Here is a 14,327-nt window from a genome sequence, read left to right as displayed (position 1 = left end):
CATCTGTGCAATTCAAAGGTGCAGCTGCCTGGAGCCCGGGGTCAGCTGGGGACTCTTGGGAAAATGCAGGTGGATTCCAGGATCAGCTGGAGAGTCCCTAGCTGCCCCTGGGCTCCAGGCAGCTGCTCCTTTGAATTAACCTAAGCAAGATGAGCTTTCAAACTACTAAGATGTATGTCCATACTTCAATGAAAGACTAAATTACATCAAAAGGCAGATCAATATTTTGTAGCCCCCTTTTCAACATTACAAGTGCTCAGAACATCTTAAAATAAATCTGATTAACCCGGGAGTTATATGCCAAATTACTCCTATTTTCTGTATCTAAACTGCCACTAGATGTACACATGATTTACCAAAGACACATTTGGCTAGTTTATTTTAACATACAGTTTTAGGAGGCACCCTATTGCTAGAAATGCCAATGAATAAGTAAAATCCTGAGCACATGTGGTTATTTAAAAAAATGCCACTTATGATGGGATTAGGAAAAGTGTGCAATTTGGTTATCTACTGTACAATTTGTATTCATGTTGCTTGCCTTTTCAACTGAATATAGTATTCCTGTCCTAAACTGGTGAGTGCCTCATCGCCCATTTTTAACAGTCATATGGCTCCTCCTTATGTTTTATCTTTTATTTGCATTTGTAAATAATGCTGCACCTACTTAAATAATTCTTAAATCAGCAGTAGAAAAAAAATCCTGGAATTGAAATGTGGTATATAACTCGTACTTTTGGGTTAAATGAATTATGAGTGAGAGAGAGAATTAATGTGTATTTGTGAGCAAATGAACATGTATGGATAGTGCACAGGACCACACCAGAGCCAGGAAATACAAACCTGGCTATCAGAGTGGCAGAAATGTATATATATTTGAAATACAATTGATTGGTCAAAGATATTGCTGGTTACTCAGAACTTATTTTGGTGCTTAAATAAGGATTTCAGAGCTCATTTTAAGAACTCACGTTTGAAAATCTGGGCCTTCAAATGTGACTTTTTTTTTCACATTCTACTTGCTACTTTAAATGATTCCATGCTCCCACTTAGGTACCAAGACAATCTTTACTACAGACTGCATAATTTAAAAGCAGACTCCTTCACAAACATTTACACAAACAAACTTTGAGTACTGGTTTCTCTCTAGCTAGCAGCACAGGTTACTTTCCTCCGCTGTTGCACATCTCACAAAAAGAACAGTCTTCAGTCTAAAACACAGCTGGAAAGTCTGGAATTAGGCCCACAACAATTAATATTCCTTTAACAGTGTTTTTCAACGTATGCACTGCAGACCCCTGGGGGGTCCATAGACTATAGCTAAGATTTTTAAAGAGGTCATCATCTCCATTTGAAATTTTTAGGAGTCTTCAACTGAAAAAAAGATTGAAGATCACTGCTTTAACAGAAAAGATTTATAATTATTTTTATGTTACTCTGCTGTCAGAGCACATAGTGAATATTTTATTAAAAGTTTACTTGAGCAGGCTTCTGAATGTAATAAGAGAAAATACACTGCATCAACTTCACAACTGTCAGGAGAAAGCTTCTATTGAAAAATGTAAAAAAACACTTGTCTTTTTAGAACTTTCTGATGAATGAAAAAACTGACATTTTTTGCCCAATTGTACAGAAGACTATTAAAATCCCTCTGCGGTACCTCATCACATGGCATTTGTATTTGAAGGTTTATCAGTTGTATTCAGTAAAAGATGCAAGGTACTGAACAGATCTCATTTTGTCCACCATGACTGAAAGCCCTACACTAATGTGTCCATTACAACTAGAGCATAGTAAAATTACATTTAATGAAAAATAATTTCTAACTGTACCTCATTTCCATTAATCTTTGATCTCTTTGCAGGAACCTCCTTATCCTATACAGAAAAAGAAAAATTTGCATTTAGAACGCTCACTTACAGGAGTTGAATCCAAATATATTCATGCTAGAGAAAAGAATACTATGGTGTCCGTATAAATAATTACTATACTGTAGATTCCACACAGACTATACTACTAATTTTTAAAAGGACTTGAAAAATCTACTCATGAGTGGCAAGTTAGTTCTTGAGAATATGAGGTGGGGGCACATAATCCATCAATTTTCTATAACTGTATCTTTCATTTAAAAATCATTCAAATTTCCTCATGGTTGTAAGGCTATAACCTTGTAAATGTGAGCAAATACATTTTCATCTTCTGGAATCAGAAAGGGACAAATCTAGTTTCTCACAGCTTTGCCAAATACCAGCTGAGTTAAATTAAGACCGGTCAGTTTAAGTGCTGCTTTACAAATCCCTGGAGACAGCCACAAAACTGTTGAACTAGGTCATTTTCATCCTGCTGCTTGCAAATAGGGATGTAAGAGTGTAATCGTTTAAACCCAAACCAGAGGCTGCAGCGTGGGCTGGCAGATGGTTCTCCCGGATCTGGGCAGCAGCCGATACTGCTGATTCTGTATGAGAGTCTGCAGCACAGGGCGGCAGCTGGCTCCCCAGGCTACACAGTTACAATAATAACTATTTTAAACATCCTACTTGCAAAAGCAGTGAATTGCATTATAAATAGCAGCAGGCACTGGAGTTATTCACAAGTGAGCAAAACCCAAAAGGCAGAGAGGCTAGAGGACAGTAACAGCAACAGAGGTCTCTTCCTCCCCCAGTGCCTTTACAGCATGCAGAACGCTGGGAGAGGTATCAGAGCAGTGGAGACCCAGGTCTCTCCCAGCAATCTGGAGGCTCTGGATGGACAGAAGAAAATAAATTCTTCCCCTGTCCCGCAGCCAGAATGAGAGGAGCTTCAAATTTATCAGAAAACTGCTTGCCAGAGGCAGTTTAAAAAAAAACAAAAACAAAAAAAAGACTGAAAGGAAGATGCAAAGACAGCATTCTAGTGGAAATTTCATCTTCCTCCTCTTTCTAAGCAGCTAAGGATGGTAAGAGGCAGGGATGTAAAAGAGCAGTCAATTAGTTGACTCCCCAATAAGCTTAGCTGAGTTGACTATTCACACTTCTTCCCCTCCTTCCACCACTGCCTCTATATCAGCGGCAGGAGCAGGAGCCGGTGCTGGGGGGATCCGTCTTATAAGCTGGTTCCCCCCAGCACCGTCTCTGCAGTGCTGCTGTTCCCCCTACCCCACCCCCGCCCGCCTCACACTGCTGCCTCTTATCAGAGGAAGCAATGCAGGGGGACCATGGGAGCCTGCTCCTGCAGCAGCCCCTATATGCAGTGGCTGGGGCTGGCTGCAAACAGAGGCTCCTCACTGGCACCCCCTGTGGACAGGGGCTGCTGGGCCTGGCATGAGCCAGGACTGAACAAGCCCGGCTCAGTCCAGGCTTGCGTCAGGTACAGGAGCTACCCCTGCTGTGGCTTTGCAGTTTAAACGTAGTAGGAGCCGGACTGCCTGCATACCCAGCTCTTATTACATTTAAACTGCAGAGCTGCAGCGGGGATAAGTGCCTTCTGAGTGCCTTCCCTTATTGACTAATCTTGTAGTCAATACAAATTTTATCGACTTCACAATTGCCCAATTACCCATCTCTTAAAATCCTTAGTAAGAGGTACTAGTAAAGTTACGGGTCTTAGACCATCTTTTATAAGGCATTTTAACTCTTGTCTTTTCCATCAACCTCTCACCAGCAGTTTCGGTCTTCTTGCACAAAGGTTTACTGGGTACTTTTTAATCCCTGGTTTTAAATGATTAAACAGAACAATACTGAGGTAGCATGCATCTGTTTAGGAAACCCCCTCTGGGCACATGACAGAGCTGCAGAGAGTTTCTCAAAGTTCCATCCTACAAATCAAACAAACAGTCAAGGCAACAAACCTTTAAAAAAAGGGAGAGCTGAAAATTTCCCCAGCTGTTTGTGTCGCTAGTATACCATAATAAGCAGACGTCTTCTCAGACTAAACTACATATTGGCAATTCTCACTGATGACGTATAAAACAGGCATTTCACTGCAACAATAATGAAACTCCAGGGAACATGGCTAACAATACGTGAAAGCGCTTGGCTGCACCTCATGCCTTGTAATTCTCTAAAGGTGCGATTATCACTCCTCTCTTGGGCATTATTGCTGCCTTCAAATTACAACACGCCTTTTGAGAATTAAATATATTATTCACATAAAGATATATTGTGTAAACCTCATCTACAGCAAAACCGCTGATACTAGAAAGTGCATACTTTTAATTATAGGCATAGAAAAACGGCAATTTACATGAGTTTGGTGAAACAAATACGTTTTTAACAATAGTAATAGTAGAAACTGTATTCTAGACTAGCACACTTAATGACAGGATTTTAACAGCAAGGATAATTAACAAGTGGAACACCTTGCCAAAGATACGGTAGACTTATCACTTGGAATATGTATATCAAAATTGCACTATCTTCTAAAAGATACTCTCTAGTTCCACCACAAATTATTTAGTTCCATGCAAAAATTACTGGGTGAAATTCAACACCCTGTATTATGGATGAAATGAGACTTCATCATAAAGGTCCCTTTTGTCCTAAATTATATGAATCTATTATAGTAATTCCTAAAAATAAAACAAGTTTTCTACTGAAAAGGAAAATAAAACAGCATTTGACCATTAGAGCACATACCATCCATCATGTCAAGAAATAATAAGAGTATTAGATTCAAACACATACCTCTTTAGATCCAGCAAACAGAGGAATGTCATGAAACGGGGAAATATATTTACCCTCTGCATTCTCTGAGGCAAAAAAACAAAAAAAGTGTTACAAATCTAAAACAAACATGCTGAAAGATGTCCACATTACTGATATAGCTGTTCCTATTGCTTCTAAAGATGTGATAGTGTGCAGGTTTACCGTCATGCTTACATACAAGTCCCTCCCTCTTCCACTGCTGCCTCTGTGTCAGAGGCAGCAGAGCAGGGGAGGGGGGCAGGCATCTCCCAGGAGCTGATGTGCACAGGGAGCTGGCTTAAAAGCTGGCTCCCTATACACACTGACTCCTGCAGAACTGCCTCCCGCCTCTGCACATAAACGTGTAACCGCTAAAAATTCAGCAGTTACACATTTACCACCCCCACTAAAAAAAAGCTTTTTAACATCCCTAATTGCTTCCATTATTACAGATAGAAAATGATCTATGAATATTTTGTATCAATACTTTGCCAAGGAATTTATGTTGTAACAAAATCTTTTCTGGAGTCAAACTCCAAATTTTACGATAAAAAGGTCAACTTAAAGACGAAAGACATGAGTTTGGTTTGTCCCTTAACAGCTATTTTATACCCTTTTCCTCTCCTCAACCTACTCATTCCTTTGAGCCCATTTGGCAAAATGAACCAAGCAAAGATGTTAATAACCTTGTATTTTTCCAATGCAGAGCTATGGGTGGACAGGAAACATGATAAAACACAGTTCTTAGATTATCTAAAATTTTAGTAATCGTCAAGCTTCCTTTTCAGCAGCTAATAATGTCTTCATAAATCAAGATTTTTTAACAACAATTTAAAGATAGCAGGTTAAGATGTTGCAGCTATTAAAATTTTACAGTATTCCCTTAGCAGGGCTTGTCATTTTAAATAAACTCTATTTTATCAGTAAAGAAATCATTTACCACAAACAGATTGTTCCAATTCTGACCTGCAATATATATCAGTTACACCTATTACTTGACAGGAAGAACGGCATTGCGCAAGTGGGTTTTTCTTGCGCAAGAAGGGGCAGTGTAGACGCTTCTTCTTGTGCAAGAGCCTCTTCTGAAAAAAATTGGTGGCTCATTAGGTATGCAAATGAGGCTTGGCGAGATTTCACGCTTAGCCTCATTTGCATATTACTTGCGCAAGAAGCCGCGAGTGTAGACATAGCCACATTTTTTTTAAAAAGGCACAATGATAGACTCCAAGGTACAAGTCCAGTCTTACAAAATTGCATGGCAAACTTCTCATTGGCTTTTATAGTGCCTTGTAAGAGAGAGTCTTCTCTCTCACATGAAAACAGACTTCTAAGTAGATCGAAGGGGGTTCTCAAACTTTTCCTTACTCAGCTTGCTAACAGCGCAATGACCGTACCACATTTGCAAAAAACAGAACAGTCAGTAGAGAGATGTATCTCTCCTAAGACTTGCAAGTCCAGGCTGGATCGAAGGGCAGTGATCAATCCAGCAGGGTCAATTAATATGCAATAAATCAATCATCAAGAGCCCTCCTTTCAACTCTGGGACTCCACCAAAATGGGAAGAGTAAGCAGAGTCCATGGGAGAGCATCAGCTGTTGTGAAAATACCACAGTATGCAGACCTAGTCACATAGCTGAAATTGTGTAACTTAGGTTGACAGACTACATTAGTATAGACAAGGTTTTAGAAACCACAAATTCCAGAACCCACTGCTCCCTTCTTTATTCCAATTAAAGGAGAGTGCGGGCCTGGGCCCCATTTGACCAATATGGACTGCTCTACAGCTACCCCAGCAGAACGGAAACACATGTTTCTGCAAATGTTACATAAACATAGTATTACATCCCACCAAATAAGAGACAAATTTCAGTTATGGGCCACTGTTCAAACTGAAGTAACGGTGACTAGATCAAGCTTACTGGAAACCAACCTGGAGTGGAGTCAGCATGACAATTTTCTGACAGGGTGCATCTAACAATTTAAATCTGCCTATTTTTCTCACAGCAAGGTAAACCATTGAACGTAATAGAAGCACCATGACATAAAAAACAGTGTTAAGAGAAAAATCATATTTTTTTAATCTTCATAACTATTTAAAAAATGAAGTGTGAAATTAAAACACACCAGCTTTTTGTTTGCAATGTTGGTGTAACTGTGTTGTCCCAAGGCATGAGTGAGACAAGGTGGGTGCAGCATTAGAAGCTGGTCCAATAAAAGATATTTCCATTGTGACACATATCTTAAAAGTTCCATTCACATTTACATACATACTGACTACTCAAGGGGCCCCCTGGAAAACAGATGTTCTCATTTCAGATGCAAATTTCCCTTTACTCACAACACATTTGGAGCAGTCACTATTACATCAGGAGCATGAACTCACAAGATAGTGTTATTCCTGCTAAAGTAATTAAAGTTTCCTACACTTATTTTTTTATTTGTAATTGTCTTCTCATCTTCGTCCTGGGTTATGTGTGTTGCCCCACAGTTGGTGGCAGTCCTTACCGCCAGAAGTTTCACAACTGGGACAGGAGAGACTTTTTTTTTTTTACACTAATTTGAATGCACTTTTTTAAATTCACCTTCGGGGGGCGGGTGGGAGAAGACAAGTCTTAAGTTGGTTCCCTGGGGCATTCAAATACCCGTCAGGGCTAGACAGAGCCCCCCTGCACAGGCCAACTCTCCAGGCCTAGAAGGTGCTAAGGCATCTATGCACATCCTAATGTTCAGTCACTTGCGGCAAAAGCCCCATGGGCTCCCACCCAAAGCCCCTTGGGGGCAGGCACAGCAACAGGGGGCGCCTGTTACCGTCCCCGGCCAGCTCTAAAGCATTTCGGGGCGGCAGGGGGAGACGAACACCTGGCTTTCTCCATTCACTCCTCTAACTCGAAGGCGCTCCCCCCAGCTACTGCTGGCAGGAAGCAGCGTGCCAGCCGGAGCCCGCCGAACGCCGCGGAGCTCCCCAGCCCGGCGCCCGCGGGGCTGCTACTTACTAAAGTAGAGGCGGTACTCGGGCGAGCGGGGCCGGCCCCGCCGCTCCGTGCCGTACTGGGCCATGGTGCTGAGCCAGCGGCAGCGCGGCTGAGGCTGCCCCAGCCGCCGCCTCACCCCAGCTGCGGAGCAGGAGCAGCCCCGAGCCGAGAGCAGCTGCAGCAGCCCCCGCCAGGCTGGGCCGAGCCGCGCACGCATGCTGCTGCCTGCCGCGGCTCCGTCCGCTTCCTGCGCCCGCCCAGGCCGCCGCCTGTCTGAGCATGCTCGCTGGCCGCCGTGAAGCCGCTACCGTGGCTGGCTCTGCCAGGGCCTGGGACCTAAGTGGGGTGCGGCGGGAAGGGGGCAAAAAGAGGGGAAGCGAATGGGGGGGGGGGGTGCGCCGGTGGCCTTTGCAGCGCTACCGCCTACGCATGATGCCACGCTCAAGCCGCAATCCGGCCTCACACTGGTTCTGGCCGGGTAGCAGCGGGAGGCAGCTCTCCGCACACACCCGACCAGCGACAATGTGGTGCGGATGGCAGGACGGTCTCGGCCCTCTTTACACATGTTCGGGCGGGGGGAAGGGGACAAATCACGCCCCCTGCCGTCGCCAAGTCTGCCCAGTTCATGAGTAGGCGCCTTCCCAAAACCATGAGATTGGCTAAAGGTAATCAACGGGGCGTTTTATGAGCGTTCGGAGGAGCCAACTTTTGATTTCAAGCCCACCCAGCCTTACAGTCTGTTCCTAGTGAAAGCCCAGAACCTCGCATAGACCATGTGAGCGCGGGGAGTGGCGCTCTAAGAGCACGGCCAGATAATGCAAACTTCGCAACTAGTGCGTGACTCGTGAGAACTACAAACACTATTGATCTAGGTCAGCGGCTAGCTAATTTCTATACAAAACCAGGAAGTAATTAACCGCTAGATAGGTGATTCAATGTCTTCCTCCCACCTCTTCCTTGAAGGCAGGGTCAAACATTTTTAACCAGGATTTAGAAAAGATTTCTGGCCAACTTCACCCGTTTCAAGCGGGGCGGGGGGGGGGGGGGAGCAGAAGAAACAAATACAAAGTAATTTCCCCACTAAATACAGAATGAAGACCCAACACTGGCATGAGAAAGGCAGAATTTGTCAGAAGTTGGAGCCCCTAAATTAAGGAAGAGAGGGATTTTTTTTAATTAAATGCAAAAGATTATATACTGCCTGGACAGCATATAGGCTACTAGACTGGCATGATTTTCCAGAAATGCTTTTAACGGAAAAGTTTTTCGTTAAAAGCATTTTCGGAAAAGCGCGTCTAGATTGGCGACGGACGCTTTTCCGCAAAAAGTGCTTTGCGGAAAAGCGTCCGTGGCCAATCTAGACGCACTTTTCCGCAAAAAAGTCCCGATCGCCATTTTCACAATCGGGGTTTTTTGCGGAAAAGAAATCTCTGCTGTCTACTCTGGCCCTTTTGCGCAAAAGTTTTTCGGAAAAAGACTTTTGCCCAAACAGGAGCAGCATAGTATTTCCACAAAAAGCACTGATTTCTTACAGTAGGAAGTCAGTGCTTTTGCGGAAGTTCAAGCGGCCAGTGTAGACAGCTGGCAAGTTTTTCCGGAAAAGCATCTGATTTTCTGGAAAAACTGGCCAGTCTAGACACAGCAATACTGTCTGGCTACGTCTACACTGGCATGATTTTCCGGAAATGCTTTTAACTGAAAAGTTTTCTGTTGAAAGCATTTTCGGAAAAGCACGTCTAGATTGGCCACGGATGCTTTTCCGCAAAAGCACTTTTTGCGGAAAAGCGTCCATGGCCAATATAGATCCGCTTTTCCGCAAAAAAGCCCCGATCGCCATTTTCGCAATCGGGGCTTTTTTGCGGAAAACAAATCACTGGCCCTTTTGCGCAAAAGTTTTTCGGAAAAAGACTTTTGCCTGAATGGGAGCAGCATAGTATTACCGCAAAAGCACTGACAATCTTACATGAGATCATCAGTGCTTTTGCAGAAATTCAAGCGGCCAGTGTAGACAGCTGGCAAGTTTTTCCGCAGAAGCAGATGATTTTGCCGAAAAGCTTGCCAGTCTAGACACAGCCTTTTTGTATAGGGGCCCTACAGACTCAGATCATTATGGCTTATATTTAAACAGATTCATACTGATCCTCCAATTAGATCCATATCTGTCCCCTCAGAATTCAACTGGTCCTAAGGCTGATTGATACCTTGGGGGTGACAGGCAAGAGCCCCGGGGCCCTTGCCTCCTCCCTCCTATCGGTAGGTCTAGTAGTGAAATACAAAGCTGAGAATTGTTACCATGCCTGAAGTAAGGATGTGAAATTGCAGTTAATTTACTAGTCAAGTAGTCAATGGAATTTCCATCGACTACTTGACTAGTCAATAGTCACTTCCGTATTCCTCCATTGAAATTAACAAGAGCTGCAGCAGGAAGTCCCGCTGACTCCAGGCTACATGGGTACCAGCTTTGAAATGAACAAGAATCCCCAGCCGAGGCTCTTGTGCATTTCAAAGCGAAAGTGCACCCATACAGCCCGGGGTTAGAGGGGGATTCAGAATCCCCCGCTGACCCTGGGCTCCATGCCACACTGCCACTTTGAAATGCCATGCAGACCCTGGGCTCCAGGCGGCACTGCCGCTTTGAAATGCCACCTCGGTGTTTCAAAGGGGCAGTGCCGCACAGCTGAGGCTCAGCTCTGCGGCGCTGCCCTTTGAAGTACCCTCTCTTCTCCCCCCTTTGCTGCCTCTATCTGATAGAAGCAGCAAGGGGGGGAATCAACTAGTCAACTTACTATCCGATAAGCAGTTGCTTATCCGAAAGCCAAATAGTCTTTAACATCCTTAGCCTGGAGCTAGAAGAAGGGCCTTGTAAGACGTGTAAGAGTGGGTTTCTATGCACTCTGTAAAGTAAGCATGGTTTTATCTAGGGACTCTGTAATGTGCAGTCACTACAATCTTACAAAATGCAGAGCTTAATTTCATTTACAAGTTTGATACCTACAACTGAGGTTTAAACAAAGACCTTAACTGGATTACCCATTGCATTCCACATCCCAATGACATAAAAAAACAAACACCGGATACTTAACAGCACTTAGTACCCTCCCCATCAGCTTCATTTAGCATGAACACTCTAATTGACAATATGTTCCTCCTTTTTTCTTCCTTTTCCTTCTCTTCCCTCCTCCCTCCATTCCCTCTCTTTTCTGCTATTTATTTGGAAACTGGACCCCTTAACTCTGTTCATCTGAAGAAGTGGGTTGTGCCCACGAAAGCTCATGACACCATTTACATTTTTTGTTAATCTGTAAGGTGCTGCAAGACTATTTGGCTACATCTACATTGCCCAGTCTTGCACAAGAAAGTATGCAAATGAGCCACAGCGATGAATATCACTGTACCTCATTTGCATACTTAATGAGCCACCATTTTGCATAAGGGGCTTTTGTGCAAGGAGACCTTTCGCAAAATGGTGACTGATTAAGTATGCAAATGAAGCGCAGTGATATTCATCGCCGCGTCTCATTTGCATATGTTCTTGCACAAGACTGGGCAATGTAGACGTAGTCTTTGGCTACGTCTACACTGGCCACAATTTCCGGAAAAGCCATGCAAATCAGGTAATTCAGGATAGGGAAATCCGCGGGGGATTTAAATATCCCCCGTGGATTTAAATAAACTTGAAAATAGGAATAAGAGATCCTCCGGAAAAGGGCTTTATTTCGGAGGATCGCGCCAGTCTAGACACTTTTTTCCGGCTTTTCCCCAAGCCGGAAAAAAAGCGGCGGACATGTTTATTTAAATCCGCAGGGGATATTTAAATCCCCCGCGGATTTCCCTATCCTGACTTACCTGATTTGCATGGCTTTTCCGGAAATTGTGACCAGTGTAGACGTAGCCTTTGTGTTTATACAAAATGTAGAGGGATTCTAGGCTGTGCATGCAGTTTTTAAGGTACATAAAGAAATGCCCACGTCACCTAGGCCTGCTCTGAGCAAGGATAGAGGACAGTGGAAAAAAGTGTCAGTACCCTTCCCATTGTCAGTGTAGGCTGGGTCCAAGACAATTTTATGTTCTCTTATGTACCTAGCACACTTTACGTGGTACAGAAAAAATAATAAAGCATCAAATAGACTTCCTATACTTATATGCTAGTACTTCCTATACATACATGCTAGTATTGTTAAAGTTATACACAAGATTCCTAAAGTCATATTTAGGTAAGCAACCTTCTTATTGTCAGAATAAAGTTTCTAGCTGTTCTATGAGATATTGAATCCTTAAAGCAAAAGGAAGTGTCTGTTCTGCGCTATATATTAATCAAATGCTGTGGACATATTGAAGCACTTTTTAAAAAGCAATTTCTTAGGAAATAACTTTCACCTAATTTTTATGTGTACAATTTTTCTTCAGAGGGCATTTCTACACAGAGCCATCCCATCCATAGGAGCTTTTGGGGTGGCCATCCTGAGCCCTGTGCTATGGGGGGCGGGCCCTGTGGCAACCATCCCAACTGTCATATGATCAGGACATCCCATTTACTGAGGTTTGCCCAAAGGGCCCAGGAAAGGCGGGGCCATTACCGGGGTGGACATGGGGCCAGCAGTAGGGACAGATGGAGGGGTTGCCCTGGGCCCCATACTCCTCTAGGGATGGTCCTGTTTCACACACGGAGTGGGAAATGTAATTTTTAGCTCAAGATTACCTGTGAGGTTACTAAAAATAAAGCGTAGCTGCCACACTGGGAGCAGGTAGCTGGCCCAAGTATGTACTTTGTGTCATGGATAGGTATGTCATTGGGGTAGCTAACCCCTCCTACTGCTGCAGCTCCACTATTTAAGGACGCTTGTTTAGAGCTATCATAGGTATGTCTCTCCTCAAGCTGGAATTTATATTTCCAACTTGAAGTGCAGACATACCCAAAATCTTAAAGACATTGCTCTGATTACTGCAGGTGAAATTCATCCGAGGTTGAAAGGTTGCCAGCACTTAAGTCCTATGTATTTACAGAGCTCAAGTTGGCTTCTACTGAAATTACTGAAAGAGTTGCCATTTATCTCAAATGGAGCAGAATCCAGCCCACAAAACTTACAGAAGACTTACATGGTTCTGAAGGCTTTATGCTTGTCCTCTGCACAGACCAGGGTGAATTTCTCTCTACTAGAAAGTCACTAAAGCAAAACAAAACTTCTGCAGCTCTATAATCACCTAAATCTGAAGGGCATCCTTGCTTTGAGTTTATATGCTGCAGCCTTTTTTTAAAAAAAATTTGCAACGATGTTGTTAATACATTTTGCCCATTAAAGTTTTTTTATCATCTATCATGGCAAGCAATTTAAACACCGAAAAAACATTTTGAAACATTTTATCATTAAAAAATCCCAAACCCCAATGGTGTCCCGTTTTTCCTTCCTTCTGGATAAAATCATTGCTTTTATCTTTAAACATTTCATTAATATGTTTCGTGCTACTTCGGTGCTTTTGCTCTCAACTTGCAATCGCACTGTCATCAACATTCACTGTAATGCTACTTCCATCTGCAAGGCTGGCAAGACCATTAATCATTATGGACCAGAGACAGCCATTCTTGTGCATGCTGAGTGATACTCCTCTCTGTGGAAAGGGGCCAGCACAAGACCTCTGCATCACTTTGTCCCATTCAAATTAGGGTTTAAATTTCACATATTGATTTGTAAAACTACCTTGTAGTGGTAAGTCTGTCACTTGTAGTGGTAAGCTACTCTGCAGTTCATTAAAAAGGGCAAAGTTACAGTAAGTAGAGTTGTGTTTATTTTATTATGTTCCTTTAGGGTCTCTGTAGTTTATACCTGCAATCTTTAAAAACTTCTGTTTAATTAAAATAAATAATTGATATGATCAGGCAGCAAGTTTAAATAGGCAGAAAGTTTAAAACAATAGGCAGCAGGTTTAAATTAAACAAAAGGAAGCATTTCTTCACATTTCTTCACACAGTGCACCGTCAACCTGTGGAACTCCTCATCAGAGGATTTTGTGAAAGACATGCTATGACAGGGTTCATAAAAGAACTAGATAAATTCATGGAGACAGGTCCATCAATGGCTTTTAGTCAGGATGGGTAGGGATGGCGTCCCTAGCCTCTGTTTGTCAGAAGCAGGGAATCAATAACAAGGAAATGGATCACTTAATGGCTACCTGTTCTGTTCATTCCCTCTGGGGAATCTGACACTTGCCACTATTGGAAGACGGGATACTGGGCTAGATGGATTTTGGTCTGACCCAGTACGGCCATTCTTAGCCCTGGTCTACACTAGGGCTTTATTTCAAAATAACCCCCCTGAGGTCAAATTTATAAGCTGAGTGTCCACACTACCAAGCCTGTTATTTCAAAATAACAGGCCACTTATTTCAAAATCTGTACTTCTTTTCTTGAGGAATAATGCTAATTTTAAAATAGTTATTTCAAAATAGCATTAGTGTGGACACTCCGGTTCCACTATTTTAAAAAGATTATTCCCCGGAGTAAGCTGAACTAATTACTTCCCAGTGCTTCCTGGGGCTCTATGTCAAAGTGGTGTGTCCACATTAACAGAGCCTACTTTGGACTAATTGCAAGGCTTCTCTGTAATGAGGACATAGTATTTCGATTTTGTAAACTGAGGAGTTATTAAGTTGAATTTAGTTATTTCAAAATAGTTTTCCTAGGGTAGACATGCTGTTT

At 42.9% G+C, this 14,327-nt stretch overlaps 1 protein-coding gene across 2 annotated transcripts in view; it reads right to left on the bottom strand.

Moving 5' to 3' along the window:
- Positions 1 to 7,919, bottom strand: part of PPA2 (inorganic pyrophosphatase 2) — a 48,001-nt gene extending 40,082 nt beyond the window's left edge. The window contains exons 1-3 of one of the 2 annotated variants that reach the window (XM_014571623.4): positions 7,655 to 7,919; positions 4,662 to 4,726; positions 1,833 to 1,877 (exon numbers count right to left, since the gene is read on the bottom strand). In XM_014571623.4, the coding sequence (XP_014427109.3) occupies positions 1,833 to 1,877; positions 4,662 to 4,726; positions 7,655 to 7,850 (306 nt within the window). In that variant the 5' untranslated portion in view covers positions 7,851 to 7,919. The remainder of the gene's footprint in view (positions 1 to 1,832; positions 1,878 to 4,661; positions 4,727 to 7,654) is intronic. The other variant, XM_006119315.5, reaches the window with a different exon arrangement.
- Between the last annotated feature and the right edge of the window lie 6,408 nt (positions 7,920 to 14,327).

Source organism: Pelodiscus sinensis, chromosome 4 (assembly GCF_052426305.1).
Source record: "Pelodiscus sinensis isolate ZL-2025 chromosome 4, ASM5242630v1, whole genome shotgun sequence".
Classification (NCBI taxonomy): domain Eukaryota; kingdom Metazoa; phylum Chordata; order Testudines; family Trionychidae; genus Pelodiscus; species Pelodiscus sinensis.
Note: the sequence above shows the minus strand (reverse complement) of the source record. Positions and strands in the feature narration are given on the sequence as shown.